This window comes from Trachypithecus francoisi, unplaced genomic scaffold, assembly GCF_009764315.1.
Source record: "Trachypithecus francoisi isolate TF-2019V2 unplaced genomic scaffold, Tfra_2.0 Lachesis_group12, whole genome shotgun sequence".
NCBI lineage: Eukaryota > Metazoa > Chordata > Mammalia > Primates > Cercopithecidae > Trachypithecus > Trachypithecus francoisi.
This window is the reverse complement of record NW_022681457.1, coordinates 10,966,485-10,983,192: the sequence shown is the minus strand read 5'-3', so window position 1 is coordinate 10,983,192 and position 16,708 is coordinate 10,966,485. Positions and strand designations below refer to the sequence as shown.

At 56.0% G+C, this 16,708-nt stretch overlaps 2 protein-coding genes across 5 annotated transcripts; one reads left to right on the top strand and one right to left on the bottom strand.

Moving 5' to 3' along the window:
- Positions 1 to 2,324: 2,324 nt before the first annotated feature.
- On the bottom strand, positions 2,325 to 5,905 carry ZNF524 (zinc finger protein 524). 3 transcript variants are annotated; one of them, XM_033224501.1, is made up of 2 exons: positions 5,786 to 5,905; positions 2,325 to 3,391 (listed from the first exon to the last, which is right to left on the bottom strand). In XM_033224501.1, the coding sequence occupies exon 2, from the start codon at positions 3,351 to 3,353 to the stop codon at positions 2,556 to 2,558; it is 798 nt and encodes a 265-aa protein (XP_033080392.1). In that variant the 5' UTR covers positions 3,354 to 3,391; positions 5,786 to 5,905; the 3' UTR covers positions 2,325 to 2,555. The 3 variants fall into 3 exon arrangements, with proteins under 3 accessions (XP_033080392.1, XP_033080391.1, XP_033080393.1); XM_033224500.1 differs by lacking the exon at positions 5,786 to 5,905 and adding an exon at positions 5,054 to 5,207; XM_033224502.1 differs by lacking the exon at positions 5,786 to 5,905 and adding an exon at positions 4,682 to 4,964.
- On the top strand, positions 5,864 to 14,387 carry FIZ1 (FLT3 interacting zinc finger 1). Of its 2 annotated transcripts, none has more exons than XM_033224498.1 (3): positions 5,864 to 5,996; positions 7,550 to 7,879; positions 12,120 to 14,387. In XM_033224498.1, the coding sequence occupies exons 2-3, from the start codon at positions 7,586 to 7,588 to the stop codon at positions 13,314 to 13,316; spliced, it is 1,491 nt and encodes a 496-aa protein (XP_033080389.1). In that variant the 5' UTR covers positions 5,864 to 5,996; positions 7,550 to 7,585; the 3' UTR covers positions 13,317 to 14,387. The 2 variants fall into 2 exon arrangements, with proteins under 2 accessions (XP_033080389.1, XP_033080390.1); XM_033224499.1 differs by lacking the exon at positions 5,864 to 5,996 and adding an exon at positions 6,361 to 6,972.
- The last annotated feature ends 2,321 nt before the right edge of the window (positions 14,388 to 16,708 follow it).

Below are 16,708 nucleotides of genomic sequence, written 5' to 3'. Positions count from 1 at the left end.
CTCTGAGTGCCCGCTTCTTCTCCGGGAACCCCCCCGACACGCTCTGGGTGTCCGGTTAAGCCACACCTCCGGCTCAGGTCTCACACTGAAGCCCCGCCCCCTGGCTCTGAACCACTCCCATCTCACAGCGTAATTATAAGCCCCCCACCGCCTCAAAATCTGTCTTCTTCCCCTCGCCCTCATGCAGTTTCTCCTGTTCTTCCCCCTCTCCAAGCTCGTGCTCTCTGGAACTTAACCTCTGCTCAAGCCCCGCCCCTTCCACCCAAGTCACGCCCCTTGCATGTAAGCCCCGCCCCTTCACCCGATAGCATTTAAGCTAACCCTGGTGACTTTTGAGTACCTCCCACCTCTAAAGCATCCGTTTAAATCCGTGGTTGTCGAGCATAGTTGGGAGGCCAGCAGCATCCGGCTGCCTGCTCAGACCATGCAGACTAGAAGCCCTGGGGTTGGGGGTCTAGGGATCCGTGTTTTGAAATACTCTAGCTGATTCTGCTGCATGCTGGTCAAGAGCCATGGCTTTACCACACTTGACACTGCCCCGTTCATATAATCTCTGTAATTAATCCCCGCTCCCAACTCAGCCCCATCCCAAGCAGCCAAACCCCAGGCCCATTCAGCCCCTCCTGCTAAGCTTCCCCTCTCCCAGGAGCTTCCCTTAGTTACGCCTCTCTTAGGTACTTCCTTCTCTCCCCACCGCCTCTACAGCAGTCGTGCGCCCCCGTCAGCACCTTCTCCTAAGTCCCACCTCTAATACCCTGTTACCTCAAAGTTTCTCCTTTAAGCCCCGGCCCCCGGCCCTGAACCACGCCCACCTCAGAGCTGAATTATTATAAGCTCCGTCCCTCATTTTAAAATCCGTTCTCTTGGCCTGGCGTGGTGGCTCACGCTTGTAATCCCAGCACTTTGGGAGGCCAAGGCAGGCAGATTGCTTGAGCACAGGAGTTCAAGACCAGCCTGGGCAATATGGCAAAACCGCGTCTCTACAAAAAAAAAAAAAAAAAATTGGGCCGGACGCGGTGGCTCACGCCTGTAGTCCCAGCACTTTGGGAGGCCGAGGCGGGTGGATCACGAGGTCAGGAGTTCAAGACCAGCCTGGCCAAGATGGTGAAACCCCGTCTCCACTAAAAGTACAAAAATTAGCCAGGCGTGATGGCAGGCGCCTGTAATTCCAGCTACTAGGGAGGCTGAGGGAGAGAATTGCTTGAACGCAGGTGGCAGAGGTTGCAGTGAGCCAGATCGCACCACTGCACTCCAGACTGGACGACAGCAAGACTCCGTCTCAAAAAAAAAAAAAAAAAAAAAAAAAAGCTAAATATGCTGGCGCGCGCCTGTAGTCTCAGCTACTCGGTAGGCTGAAGTGGGAGGGTCGCTTGAGCCTGGCAGGTCGAGGCTGCAGTGAGCGGTGATCGGGCCACTGCACTCCAGCCTGGGTGACAGAGCGAGACCCTCTTTCAAAAAAAAAAACAACATAATCCGTCCTCTTCGCCCCACTCTCACGCAGTTCCTCCTGTTCTTCCCCAGCTCCAAGCCCCTACTCTGTAGAAGATCAACTCTATCCATTCTCTTTAAACTGCTCTCACTTTATGCGGACCAACCCCTAAACCTCTTTAAGCTCCACTCAACTCTAACCCTCTTCTAAGCTTCCCTCCAGTTCCCCGCCTAACTGCCCCACCCCTGGCTCCTTAGCCCCGCCCCAAGCCACACCCCTTATCTCTAACCCTTACCCAGACCATCAGTGCTGTTCACACCTTTGTCTTAATTTTTCCTTCCAAACAGTAGTTCCTCAGGACAAGGAGGTGGGGCAAAATGGCTGCAGAATTTCTGGGACTTGCCTAGGATCGAGGCGGTCGGACCTAGGGTCAGTTTGCATGGAAGATTCAATGTTTTAGTTAGATTGGATGTGTACTGGGAATACAGCTGACCCTTGAACAACACGGGTTTGAACTGCAGGTCCACTGAGAAGCGGACTTTCTTTCACCCAAACACCGATGGAACACACAGTATACAGAGGGCGGATTTTCCTACATCCGCGGGTTCCGCAGGGCCCAATGCGGGACTTGAGTATGCTCGGATCTTGGTATCTGCGGGGTTCCTGGAACCAATTCCCCATGAACACCGAGGGACCACTGGACTTTGGGGTCTGATGGAGACGGGGAAGGAGACAAGGTTTCCCCCAAAACCATTCTTTCGCGAGCACCACACTCATGAGGCACAGGAAGTGGGGTCCTTTCCAATTCCCCGCACTCCCGGCAGGACGGTGTAGCCGAGGAAGAACATTTGAAGGCCCGAGAGGATGGCATCCGGGCACGGAACACACACAGGCAGCCAGCAGGCAGAGATTTATTTCCACAACCCCTGCCTCCAAGGATCTGTTAGTCTGGGCGAGGGGGACTGAAGGCAGCTGGACCCAGAAGTTTAGGTCTCCACCCTCCACCTGCTCCCACAACGGGAAGACCACCAGAAACAAAGGTGTCCCGGCCCCCTGGCCCAGGCCCAGCACCAGCCAAACTCCCTGCTCTAAACCTGGCCCAGGGAGCGATGGCCGGGGATGTGGGTCAGGCCGGCTCCCCCTTCCCCTCTGTCTCCTCCTCCTCCTCGGCCCCTGCTGTGGCCGGGATGCCTTCCTCGTCCCACGGCGGTTCAGACCCTGGATCTGGTGCACATAGGGGAACCCCCATGGCCTCCGGGTGCTTGCGCTTGGCATGGCGCCGGAGCGTGTTGGCCTCTGTAAAGCGCAGCCGGCAGATGGGGCACTGGTACGGGCGCTCTCCCGAGTGCACGCGGTGGTGGTGCGCCAGCTCGCCCGCCTCACGGAAGCGGCGGGGGCACAGCGGGCAGCGGAAGGGCCGCAGGCCGGCATGGATGTTGCAGTGCCGCCGCAGGTGGCTGGAGCGCTTGAAGGTCTTGCCGCAAACCTTGCACTGGTGTGGCTTCAGCTCTGAGTGCGAGATGCTGTGGCGCTCCAGGTCGGAGAGGTAGGGGAAGGCCCGCAGGCACACTGGGCAGAAGTGTGGGGCCTTCCTGGGGCCAGAGCCCTGAGGCCCAGCCGCTGACCCTTCAGAGACTGTATAGGGCACACCCTGATCATCGATCAGGAGGAGGTCGCTCCCGCCACTGCTGCCTACTGGGGCTGTCACGCCCTGCACCTGCACCAGTGGGGGCTCCTGCCCTGACTTGGGGGGGCGGCCCCGCTTGCGAGGGAGGGAGGAGGCCTTGAGTGTCCGATTTGAGGAGGTGGCTCCCCCAGGACGACGGCCTCGGCGGCCCCGGGGAACAGGAGGAGGTAAGGCCAGAGGTTTCTCTTCCTCCCCGGGCAAAGGCGAAGGCAACGGGTCTGGGCTGGGGGTGTCCATTGAGCAGTGGGGGGCTTGGGTCTGGGCACTGGAGCCAGCTAAGAGGAGAGAGGGGCAGAGTCAGTGCTCACAGGGTCTAGAGCACCCCTGTGTCCCCCAACACCTCGCCCATCCCTCTCTCCAAGTCTCTTGACAAGGGTGTGGTTGACATCCAGATACACAATTTTAGCTATGCTGGTGGATAAAACAGTGAGATGATCTTCTATCAGCTGATAAACAGGCACTTCCCTGGGCTCCACCAGACATCCCTGTCTCCCTAACTCTTCTCCTGGATCTAGAAGTTCAAGATCAACAGGAGCTCCCCCCGCCAAAAAGAAAAAAGAAAAAAAAAACCCTAAAACAAAAAACCTCCTAGAGAGAATAGAGTCCAACTGAGAGTGCAGACCAGTATTGTGATCCTTGAAACCCATCAAATTCCAGAGCCATAGAGGCCTCACGAATGTTCTCATCCCTCCCTGTTGACTGGCAGAAGTGGGGAAGGGTTCCGGAATGGAAAAAAGGGACTGGTCCCAGGTGATATTTGACCCTGACTCCTGGATGAGGAAATATATCCGCGATGTTAAGAGCCTGGGCCCTGGAGTCAGACATCATTCGTTCAAATCTTTACTCTCTGCGTGGCCTTGGGCAAGGTGTTCACTTCTCTAAGCCTTAATCAAGACTTTTGCAAAATGGGACACACAGTTCTATGCACTTGCCCAGACATGCCATGAGTATAACACCCACAAAGTGTTCATACAGAGAAGCTTTCAGGACACATTCGCCATTGTTATCAGGAGCAGCTAAGCCTCACATCAACCCTCTGAATAGGGCCTATCTGTCCAATTTTGCAGATGGGGAAACTGAGGCACAGGAAAGCCAAGTCAGTTGCCTAAGTTCCTCTGTCAGTAAATGGCAGGGCCAAAACTGGAAATAGTTTGACATTGCTGACCCGAATGTCCCAGAGAATGGAGAACAAACAGACCCAAGGAGGAAAGGGGACATTATGAGGGCTCAGTCCTGGGTTTGAATTCAGCTCTGCCTATACCTAGCAAGTGACTTTGCCTCTCTGAGCCTGTTTCCTCCTCTGAAAAGTGGATATACCAGGGTTGTCAGAAAAATCAAATGAGATAGTGGGCTTAAAAATGCCCCTCGCACACTGCCTGGTGCACAGTAAGCACTCAATAAACTTCACCAGCGCCACCACCATCTTCCCAGCGCCCACTCAGATACTGGGAGCATGAGACTGGGGTGTAACGGAGGGGAAGGGGAGACACAGGTGCAGTGGGAAGCCCCCCTGCACCCCCCCCTTTAAGAGCCACATAGACTGCGGTCCAGAGAGGAGCAACCACCTTTCCATACGGTTCGCTCCCACGGGGTAGCCTAGTCTAGGAGTCAGGTCTTTGGAACGGTGGAAAGGGGGAGACTGGTCCCCCGACCCTCCTTGTCACCTCGCCCCGGTGCTGGCGCGCTCTACGGTCCCCGAGATGCGAAGCCCGGGCGCGGGGCGGGCCCTGCGGGGGCGGTGGCCAATGAGCGGCGCCGGGTAAGCGGGCGGCGGGGGCTGCCAGGAAGGGGGTCTGCGCGCGCGCGCCCGGGCGGCTTCGCGGGGCGCGAGCGCGGGAGCAGGAACAGGTGTTGGAGGCGCGCTCCGGGAGCGCGCGGCCCGGCCTCCCCTACCCCCACAACCCCCATCCCGCCTGCGCCCCCCGCCTCTTGGGTACCTCATTTGCATGTCGCCGGGGCTCGCGAGTGTGCGCGCGCGCGCGCGCGGGGGCGACGGGGCCGGCGCGTGGGAAGGGGAGGGGGTGAGGGGGCCCTGCCCCTCGGCGGCGGCGAGGCGGGGGCGGCGGCGCGCGGAACCGGCCCCGCCCCTCGGAGAAGCGCCGGGCCCCTCCCTTCCTGCCCTTCCCGCCCGCCTGCCTGCCCGCGGGAAACAAAGGGGACTCGCTGGGTCTTAAGGACCGGTCACGGCCACGCCAGCAAGCCGCGCCTGTGCACCGGCGGCCCTGGTGTGTCCCCAGTGGGAAATAACCGAACACTACATCCCCAACCACCTCGAAACGCCTTTCCTCTCACAAAGCACACATTCGGGTGACCCAATCAAAGACAGATACCGAACGATGAGGAGCGGGAAAATGGCTGCCCAGTGCCCGTAATTAACATGGCACCGGACAAGCTTCGGAGCCCATGGAAGGCTAAGTGGATAAGATGGTGCCGGTTTTCTCCAGCTCTGTATTGCAGTTGGCGCACTTCGCTTTTTTTCCCTAGTCCAACTGTACATCCTAATCAGGGGGAGTCCGAGGCTGTGAAAAAGAAATAGTATCTGCTCTCATTTACGTTAGCATCGCCTAGTGTCGCCACGAAGAAGAAGCCGCCGTGCTCTCAGCGCCTTGCCCTTAGTCTACATGGCGCCGTGCGTGTCCCTAAGCCCCGCCCCTTCCCGCTGCCCTCACCCAAGATGGAGCCGGCCTGGCTTCTTCAACCTCCAGGGCTGGGAAAGGAAAGGGAAAGAGGTAGAAGGGCGGGGATGAGGAAGGGGAGCCAAGAGGGCGGGAGAAAGGGGGAGTACGGCAGGGGAAGGGAGCTGAGGCGGAAGTCGAGGGGCCCCCCGGGTGGAAGTGACGCTGTCCCCGCTGCCCAAAATGTCGGCGCCCAGAGGGAGGTGTAAGTAATTAAAGAGGAAAGCCGACGGACTTCCCCGGCCTCCCGGGGCCTTCCCGGGTCTCCAGGACCCAACGCACCGTACGAGCGAGGTGGACTCGCCTGGCCCCAGGGCCTTCCCGACCTGCCCCCTTACCAGGCGCCCAGGGTTGCACCTTTTAGGGGCAGGGGGAGGGGCACAAAAGGCCGGCTCTCGGGGCCTGGGGCCTGGAGCGGACTGGGCATGGGGGGGGCCCCAGCTCCTCAGGCTGCGGGGTGGAGGAGGCGGGGCCTAGTGGCTGCTGGGGCGGAGCAAGTGTTGGGAGGAGCCTGAGTTGGGCGGAGCTTAGAGTGGAAATGGGAGGGGCGTGGAGGAGGGAGAGTGGATAGAAAATGGGAGGGGCTTGGGCAAAGTGGTGGGGTTTGATAAAGGGGCGTAGCTCAGAAGGAATGGTGGGTAGACCCTGGATTGAGGGGTGGAAGGAAACTCATTGAGGCTGGTTGGGGAAACGGAGCCCAGGAAGCAGGAGGGAGGAGTTTAGAGTAGAAGGGGTGGAGTTTGTCTGGGGTATGGCTTAGACAAGTAGGTACGCCTAGCGAGGGGGGCGGAGTTTAAGGGTGTAATTTGGAGGGGTTTAATGCAACTGTCAGGTCCTTGTAATGAATGTGGAAAGGACTTGCAGGGGATGGGAAGAGACTTGGTACAGAAGGCCTGAGAAGGTGACAGGAGTCCAGTGGACAGTCTTAGAAAGGATGTAGCTTCTTTAAAGGAAAAATTGGGTGGAGTTTTGGAAGTGGGTCTTAGTGGAGCCGAGAGGGGCTTAGTGAAGTCAAGTAACTTAGCAAGCATGGTAGGACTTAAGGAGGAAACCAGGAAGAACTTACAGGATGATAGTCATCCAAACAGCTTACTTGTGGCGTCTTTGCTGTGCACCAGCTTAAGTAGGCAGGAAACATTTATTGCCACTACTTTACTTAATTCTCGCCACCAGTCTATGAGGTAGGTACTACTATTCCCATTTTGCAGATGAAGAGTTTTTGTTATGTGATGTTACAGGACTAGTTCTGGTCTCCCTGCAAGGATGACTCCAGTGTGCTTAGCCCCAAATCTTTGCCCTCCCATTCGCTAAGTAGTCATCCTGGAAGAGGAGTGGGAGGAGCTCAGAGGGGAGTGGGAGGGCCTTTTGGAGGGAAAAGGGCTTGGCAAAGAATACAAGATGCTTAGGGAACAGTGTGGGGGGCTTTGAAGGGAGTAGGAAGAGTGGGAGAGGCTTAAATTACAGCAGGAGGGGCACAGAGAGGAGTGGCCGCGCATTGGCGAAGAGGGGGGAGGCTTAAAAACGCTCCGTGGAGTGAGGAGACTGGAAAGTGATTAGGAAGATTGCCAGAGGAGTGGAGCAGAGGGAGAAAGGTTTCTAAGAGAGTAGGAGGATTTGAAAGAACAATGAGAGGGGCTTAGAGAGGTGGGCAGTGGGAGGCTCTCCCAGGGGACAGGTGGTGGGTCTGGGAGCCTGGGAGGAGAGGGCTGATGGGGACCCTACCCCCTCACCTGCTCCTCTGTCTCCTCCCTACTCCAGAGAGAGCCCCCACACACCACTGTATTCCCCGCCACCATGGATGACGTCCCGGCCCCAACCCCTGCACCAGCACCGCCTGCCGCTGCCGCCCCCCGGGTCCCATTTCACTGCAGTGAATGTGGCAAGAGCTTTCGCTACCGCTCAGACCTGCGGCGCCACTTTGCCCGACACACAGCGCTCAAGCCCCACGCGTGTCCGCGCTGCGGCAAGGGCTTCAAGCACAGCTTCAACCTAGCCAACCACCTGCGCTCGCACACCGGGGAGCGGCCCTATCGCTGCTCCGCCTGCCCCAAGGGGTTCCGCGACTCCACCGGCCTGCTGCACCACCAGGTGAGTCCCACAGGCTGGCCCCAGGCTGGCCTCCCTGGTCTGGACTCCGCTGGGATCCCGTGCCCCACTGTGCTCTGGGCAAAAGCAAGCTGGTCCAAGGCCTAGGCGGCCGCCTCCTCCCGTTAGAAAATGTCCGTCCCTCCCCACCAAAGCACACTGACCTTTGAAGGCATGCGGTGTTTCTCATTCAGTCCCCACCAAGCCACCAACTAGAACATTCATAGTAAATTTCCCCATCTATAGGCTCCTCCCCTCCCCCATCTCCCTGCCAGTACCCCGCGTGCACGCACCAGCATCTGCAATCTAGTGTTTATCCTTTCCTTCCTTACCGTTTTAAGAAATAGGTTCATCAGGTATATATTTAATTCCTTTATTCAGTGGTTATCAGGTATATACTTAATTCCTTTATTCAGTGACTATCAGCTTTCCCTGCACCAAACGGCTTTGTTGCCAAGGCAAAAGTAAATTCCATGCCTTCAGAGAACTTACTTTCCTTTGGAGGTGGTCAGTAGCCAAGTAGACAAGAAGCAAGAAAGCAAGTATGCAGGCAACAATGTCCTGGAAAAAGATAAGTGTTAGGAAGGACATTTTAAGAAACAAAAAAATACTGGTCGGGCACAGTGGCTCACACCTGTAATCCCAGCACTTTGGGAGGCCAAGGTGGGCAGATCTTGAGGTCAAGAGATCGAGACTGGGCCGGGCGCGGTGGCTCAAGCCTGTAATCCCAGCACTTTGGGAGGCCGAGACAGGCGAAGCACGAGGTCAGGAGATCAAGACCATCCTGGCTAACACGGTGAAACCCCGTCTCGACTAAAAAATACAAAAAACTAGCCGGGCGAGGTGGCGGGCGCCTGTAGTCCCAGCTACTCGGGAGGCTGAGGCAGGAGAATGGCATAAACCTGGGAGGCGGAGCTTGCACTGAGCTGAGATCCAGCCACTGCACTCCAGCCTGGGCGACAGAGTGAGACTCCGTCTCAAAAAAAAAAAAAAAAAAAAGAGATCGAGACCATCCTGGCCAACATGGTGAAACCCCGTCACTACTAAAAATACAAAAATTAGCCAGGCGTGGTGGCATGCACCTGTAATCCCAGCTACTTGGGAGGCTGAGGCAAGAGAATCCCCTGAACCCGGAAGGTAGAGATTGCAGTGAGGCGAGATTGCACCACTGCACTCCAACCTCGGTGATAGAGCGAGACTCAGTCTTCAAACAAACAGACAAACAAACAATACAAATCAATGTGTGAGAGTAAAGAGAGGAGAGCTATGGACTACTTCAGACAGGGTGGGGAAGGTTAGGGCAGGTGACACTTGAGGCGACCTGCAGTAAGCCTCCCTGGGAAGAGCATTCCAGGCAACGGTAACAGCAAGCACAAAGGCCCTGAGGAAGGAAGGAGTGTGCTGTGTTCTAAGAAGCGATGGGGCTGGGCGTGGTGGCTCAAGCTTGTAATCCCAGCACTTTGGGAGGCCGAGACGGGCAGATCACAAGGTCAGGAGATCGAGACCATCCTGGCTAACACGGTGAAACCCCCGTCTCTACTAAAAATACAAAAAACTAGCTGGGCGAGGTGGCGGGCGCCTATAGTCCCAGCTACTCTGGAGGCTGAGGCAGGAGAATGGCTTAAAACCCAGGAGGCGGAGCTTGCAGTGAGCTGAGATCCGGCCACTGCACTCCAGCCCGGGCGAAAGAGCAAGACTCCGTCTCAAAAAAAAAAAAAAAAAAAAAAAAGCAATGGGAGACTGTGGGGTTGGGGTGGAAGGAGGTGAGGTAGAAGATGGGATGAGCTAGGTCACACTCTTGTCTATGTGCCAGACACTTGCACCACCAGGGTGAAGAAAACCAGACACCTACTGATGGTCTTTCACACTTGGCTGTCCTCTCTGTCCCCATGCATCTGCCTTGGTCAGGACTTCACATCCTGAATGTTGGCCCCGGCTTTCTCAGTGGTCTTCCTCCCTCCTGTCTCTCTCCCTCACATCCAGCCTCTGCATCTATCACAGAGTGACCAGGTGACTCCTGCTTAAATCCTTTGATCCTTAGGATGAAAGGGGAGCTCCTTAGTTGATGCAACAATTCACAGCCCCGAGGCCTCACCCCCGCCCACCAGTAGGTTGTGATTCAACCGAACCATTTTATGAGTACCTACTGTATTTAGGTACAGTGCTAGGCTCTCTGGGGAAAAAAAGTTAGCTAAGGGAACAAAACAGATACAGTCCACCCCTTGTATGGCCTCGAGTCAAATGTGGGAGATGTGAACTGAACAACCAGGTTAATCAATGTTAGGTTGCAGCTGAGACGTCTGAGGATGGAGGATAACCATATTCTGAGACTCATGCAAGAGAGATCTGAAGCAGTCTGGATCGGGGATGGGGTCAGGGATGGTTTTCCAGAGAAAAAGGTGAGGAATGATCTGCCTCTGGGGTCTGAGGCTTTCTGGATCCAGGGAACAAGATGTGCACTTTCAAGGAAGCAAAGCAGGCTTTGGAGGAACTGGAGGAAGGCCAGTGTGACTGGAACACAGAGAAGCAGAAAGAGTGTGGCTCAGGAGAAGTCTGGAAAATGCTGGACCCTGGAAATACAGCTGTGAGCAAAACCAATGTGGTCACTATTTTCATCGTCCTTAGCTGGTGGGGAGACAGACAACACACAAGTTATATGTAGATACTAAGTGTACTATAAGCCATAGGCTTTAAAGGAGGAGGGTGGAAGAGGGTCACTGATGAGCCAGGGGACCAGATTCGGGAAAGAGATAAATAGACCTACAAGCATTCCAGGCAGTGAGAACAGCATGTACAAGGGCCCTGGGACCAGCATAACCTTGTTGTGTTAGAAAGAGTAGAGAGAGAATAAATTTAGCGACAAAGAGGATAGAGATCCCTACACCCACACTGTACAGCAGGGACATCCTGTCTGGAGCCAGAAAGGCAAATGAACATCACTCCCTGTTCCTTCTTCAGGTCTGTGCCCCTGGCAGACATTACTAATCAAGCACTGCACTCTTTCTCATCCAGCCTCACCCTTCTCCTCATAGCTCTCAGGAAGAGATTACCACACTCACAAATCTCTCTCTGCTATTCCAAAATCTTAACAAGGACAAATATCAGTACAAAAAACCTCTCTAAGGCACAGTTTTACGCAGTCTACAAGCCTGGCAATGCTTCAGAAAAAAAGTACAAGCTCCTGGACTCCCTCCTGGGAGATGCGATTCCCTAGATTTGGAAGCGATTCCCTGGATCTGTATGTGTGAAAAGCATTCAGTGGGAGATACTCTGAGCAGTAGCCAGATTTGGTTCAAAATCACTTCTCTGCCCTAATACACCTAAGGGCTGTATTCAGCTCATGATAACTGGCTCGGGGTAGCAGGGCTTGACAAGGGAAAAGACATACCCTACCAGAGCTGGCTGCTGTGTCACTTTAGAGCTGCACTGTCCAGTATAGCCATTAGCCACAGATAGTGATTTCTTTACTTTTTTTTTTTTTTTTTTTTTTTGAGACAGAGTCTCGCTCTGTCGCCCAGGCTAGAGTGCAGTGGTGTGATCTTGGCTCAGTGCATCCTCCACCTCCCGGGTTCAAACGATTCTTCTACCTCAGCCTCCTGAGTGGCTGGGACTACAGGTGCCCACCACCAGACCCGGGTAATTTTTGTATATTTAGTAAAGGCAGGGTTTCACCATGTTGATCAGGTTGGTCTTGAACTCCTGACCTCAAATGATCCACTTTGGCCTCCCAAAGTGCTGGGATTACAGACGTGAGCCACTGTGCCCAGCGGTGGTTTTTTGTTGTTGTTGTTGTTGTTGTTTTGAGACACAGTCTCACCCTGTCATGCAGGCTGTAGTGTGATGGCATGATCACGGCGTACTGCAGCCTCAAACTGCTTGGCTCAGCCTCCTGAGTAGCTGGACCACAGAAGCATGCCGTGTCCAGCTAGCTTTTACAATTATTTGTAGAGACAAGGTTTCCTTGCGTTGCCTGGGCTGGTCTCGAACACCTAGGCTTATGCAATCCCAGAGTGCTGGGATTACAGGCGTGAGCCACCATGCCCAGCCAGGACATGGCCTTTTTAAGGACTGAAAGAATTCTACCGTGACCCCAAGCAGAGAGTGATACGAGGAGCGTTTCCCTAGATCATGGCCCTGTAGATGTGACAGACAGCTTGTGCCACGTCCCCCTGGGAGTCCAGGAATCTGCTGTCCGGGCTAGGTTCTCAGCCCTGACGTTGTGCCCTTCTTCCCGCACTCCCAGGTCGTCCACACTGGTGAGAAACCCTACTGCTGCCTGGTCTGCGAGCTCCGCTTCTCCTCACGCTCCAGCCTGGGCCGCCACCTCAAGCGCCAGCACCGCGGGGTTCTCCCCTCTCCCCTGCAGCCCGGCCCTGGCCTGCCTGCCTTGAGTGCGCCCTGCTCCGTCTGCTGCAATGTGGGGCCCTGCTCGGTGTGCGGGGGTGCGGGGACCGGCGGTGGAGAGGGCCCCGAGGGGGCAGGCGCGGGTCTGGGCAGCTGGGGGCTGGCAGAGGCGGCAGCTGCAGCCGCGGCCTCCTTACCCCCATTTGCGTGCGGCGCCTGCGCGCGGCGCTTCGACCACGGCCGGGAGCTGGCGGCCCACTGGGCGGCGCACACCGACGTGAAGCCCTTCAAGTGCCCGCGCTGCGAGCGCGACTTCAACGCGCCCGCGCTGCTGGAGCGGCACAAGCTGACGCACGATCTGCAGGGCCCGGGCGCGCCCCCAGCGCAGGGCTGGGCCGCGGGGGCAGGTGCAGGGCCTGAGACGGCGAGCAAAAGCGCCGCTGCGGAGGCGGGCGACGCTCCTCCGACTTCGGACGGCAGGCTGCTTCTGGGCCCCGCGCGGGGCGGCGTGCCCAAGCTCGGGGGGCTGCTCCCTGAGGGCGGTGGGGAGGCGCCTGCACCTGCGGCGGCCGCCGAGCCCTCGGAAGACACCCTGTACCAGTGCGACTGCGGGACCTTCTTCGCGTCGGCTGCGGCCCTGGCCAGCCACCTGGAGGCCCACTCGGGCCCGGCCACCTACGGCTGCGGCCACTGCGGGGCTCTGTACGCGGCGCTGGCCGCCTTGGAGGAGCACCGGCGGGTCAGCCACGGCGAGGGCGGCGCGGAGGAGGCGGCGGGCGCGGCCCGGGAAGGGGAGCCGGCGTCCGGGGAGCCCCCATCTGGCTCTGGCCGCGGCAAGAAGATCTTCGGCTGCTCCGAGTGCGAGAAGCTGTTCCGCTCGCCACGAGACCTGGAACGGCACGTGCTGGTGCACACTGGCGAGAAGCCGTTTCCGTGCCTGGAGTGCGGCAAGTTCTTCCGCCACGAGTGCTACCTCAAGCGCCACCGGCTGCTGCATGGCACCGAGCGGCCCTTTCCCTGCCACATCTGCGGCAAGGGCTTCATCACGCTCAGCAACCTCTCCAGGCACCTGAAGCTGCACCGGGGCATGGACTGACTGCCAGGCCATGTCCTGTCCTCCACCCAGCCACCTGGACTCGGCCTGGACCAGGGGACCTCAGTACTGCGAGTGAGGCCCCGGCCCTCCAAATCCAAATCCAGACACAGGCCCTGAAATGAGGGGACCCTGACTGGAGAAGTCGAGGCCACCAGAAACCCACACAGGCCCTGGAGCTGGGGGACCACAAACAGGGTCCTTAGCTGGGGCAGGGGAGCCCAAATCTATGGAGAGACTCCTGAGCCTGAGGTCCCTGAAATGAGTGTGGGTAGCCCTAAGTCCCCAACACATGGGAACTTTGCAGTGAGCAATGGGTCTCCACAAGTACCTCTCATCTTGAGGGCCCTAATAATAAAAGATGGGCACCTGCCCCACCAAGGGAAGACTGCCCCATTCCCTGAGAGCCATCATTCCCAACGACCTTGATCTGGAGAATGTGGAGGGAACATGTCCCTGAATTTTCCTAGATCTCCTCCAAATGCTACCCACCAGAGTCACTGATGACCCCAGAAAATGGATATAGCCGAAATCTGCCTTTCCCCGTTTTCATTCCCTGTACTGAAAGAGGGACCAGGGTAGATGCCCCCTGCCCTCTAATCCCCCCTCCCTGACTGTGGAATGGATCAACCTTAACGATCTTCCCCACCCCAAACACTAGAATAGACTGGCCTGAAATACCCTTGCCCAGTAGGATGGACTGATCTATATGCACACACCCCCATCACATGGAATGGGCTGGTCTAGGCTGTGGCCTGCACCCCACCTTCCTTAGAGTGAATAGGGCAGATACTCCTCCCTTTTCCTGTAGCGTGTGGACCGGTCCACGCCATTCTTTGTCCTGTGAACTCATTTGAGTGGGAAGTGGCGGACACTGGGGTTTCCCTCCCTCTCTCCATGGCACCCATTGGTCTTTCCATCTCTGTTGGTTTGTCTGTCTCTGTCTTCCTCCCGACCCCAAGGGGAAGGGGGCACTTGGCTAGGGGGTGCCCCTGTGAGCCTAGACCTCGTCCCCTCCTCCCTCTCCCCAGTGTTTCCAGCACCCCCAATAAACCTTGTCCTGTCAGTCGCTGACGCCTCATTTTCTGATCCTTGGCTCCAGAGGGGATGGGGAATGTCTTAGGAAAGACCACCTAAATACAGACAGGTCCTCGTTTTCTCCTGAGAAGTTTCAAAGCTTTGAATAGTACATGGCCTTTAAAATTAGAGTCGGTTTAGGCCAGGCTGGGTGGCTCACGCTTATAATCCCAGCACTTGGGGAGGCCGAGGCGGGCGGATAACCTGAGGTCAGGAGTTCAAGACCGTGCCTGGCCAACATGGCAAAACCCCGTTTCTACTAAAAATACAAAAATTAGCTGGGTGTGATGGCACATTCCTGTAATCCCAGCTACTCGGGAGGCTGAGGCAGGAGGATCTCTTGAACCTGGGAGGCAGAGGTTGCAGTGAGCCAAGATCGCACCACTGCACTCCAGCCTGAGGGACAGAGCGAGACTCCATTTCATAAATAAATAAATAAATAAATAAATAAATAAATAAAATTAGAGTTGGTTTCAATCAAAATGAGCCCTGTCCCTTAAATACATGATCCACCTCCAACAGACAGACACGCCCCCTAGAAACTAGACACGCCCTTTAGAAGCCACCAGTCTTATAGGACACACCCCTTGGAAACCAAACTGCCTCATTAGAGGCATGTCCGAGAAGAGGCTCCGCCCCTTAGACGCCGCCTTAGACCCTACACCAGACCCCAATAATAGGACCTGTTCATCAGAGAATTGGGGGTGGGGGTGCCTTCAGACCGTCTCCTGCACACTGCATTGCGTTCCTGTACTGAGGGCTTATTCTGAGTCAGGCACTGGAACTCCCTGTGGGGATCATCCCGGCCCTCCTGGGGTTTACATTCTGTTGTGTGGGCAATGGGCATGGAGAAAAGAGGAATCAAATAAATGTAGAAAATAATTTCAGATCGCCGGGCGCGGTGGCTCAAGCCTGTAATCCCAGCACTTTGGGAGGCCGAGACGGGCGGATCACGAGGTCAGGAGATCGAGACCATCCTGGCTAACACGGTGAAACCCCGTCTCTACTAAAAAATACAAAAAACTAGCTGGGCACGGTGGCGGGCGCCTGTAGTCCCAGCTACTCGGGAGGCTGAGGCAGGAGAATGGCGTCAACCCGGGAGGCGGAGCTTGCAGTGAGCTGAGATCCGCCACTGCACTCCAGTCTGGGCGACAGAGCGAGACTCTGCCTTCAAAAAAGAAAAAAATAAATAATTTCAGATCATCATGAGCATTCTGAAGGCAATAGGGAAGGGTGGTAAGAAAGTGAGTGGCCACCTTACTCACTTTCTATGCCACCTTAGATGAGGTGGTCCATGTGGGCTTCTCGGCAGAGGTGGCATTTGATCTGAGCCCTGAAGGGTAAGGGTGAGCAAGGACCGGCCAGGAGAACGCCCAAAAGGACACAGGAGGAATGTGAGCTCAGGGAGGGAAGGATGAGATGAGGTTAACAGGTAGGTAGAGGTCACATCACAGCGAGCCAGGCAAGCCAAAATAGGTGTTTGTGTTCTCTGGGCGATGGGAAGCAAAGTGTTCATCAAGGACGGAAGGGACCACCCTTGCACCTTATCGAAATCCCTGTGACTGATGAGTGGAGACGAAGCGGCAGGACGCAGAGTAAGGAGACTGCAGCACTCCTGCAGTCCAGGAGAAACTTGTGGGAGCCTAAACCAGAGTGACGAACAGAAATCATGCCTGTAACCCCAGCGCTTTGGGAGGCCGAGGTGGGAGAATCGCTTGAGCTCAGGAGTTTGAGACCAGCCTAGGCAACATAGTGAGACCCTGTCTCTACTAAACATAGCAAAATAAAACAAAAGAAAGAAAGAAATGGGTGGATTTCAGATGAACTCTGGAGTATGAATGCAGAGGACTGGTTGTGTGCATGTGTGTATTGGTTGGGGGTGAGTGTAATGGGAAGGGAGAAATCAGGAGTAAATGGTTGAGTGGTGGCATTTTTTATTAAGACCAGAAAACTGGGGGAGGACACGTTTAAGTAGGGGTTTAGGAGAATCAAAGCCTTCTCCCCTGGAGTTCCTTAAGATTTTTTTGTTTATTTTTGAGACAGGGGCTTACTCTGTTGCCCAGTGGTGTGATCTCAGCTCCCGGCAACCTCCACCTCCTGGGTTCAAGAGATTCTCATGCCTCAGCCTCCCAAGTAGCTGGGATTACAGATGTGCACCACTACACCCAGCTAATTTTTGTATTTTTAGTAGAGATGGGGTTTCAACTTGTTGGTCAGGTTGGTCTCAAACTCCTGACCTCAGGTGATCGATCTGCCCACCTCGGTCTCCTAAAGTGCTGGGATTACAGGTGTGAGCCACTGCACCCAGCTGGTTTCTT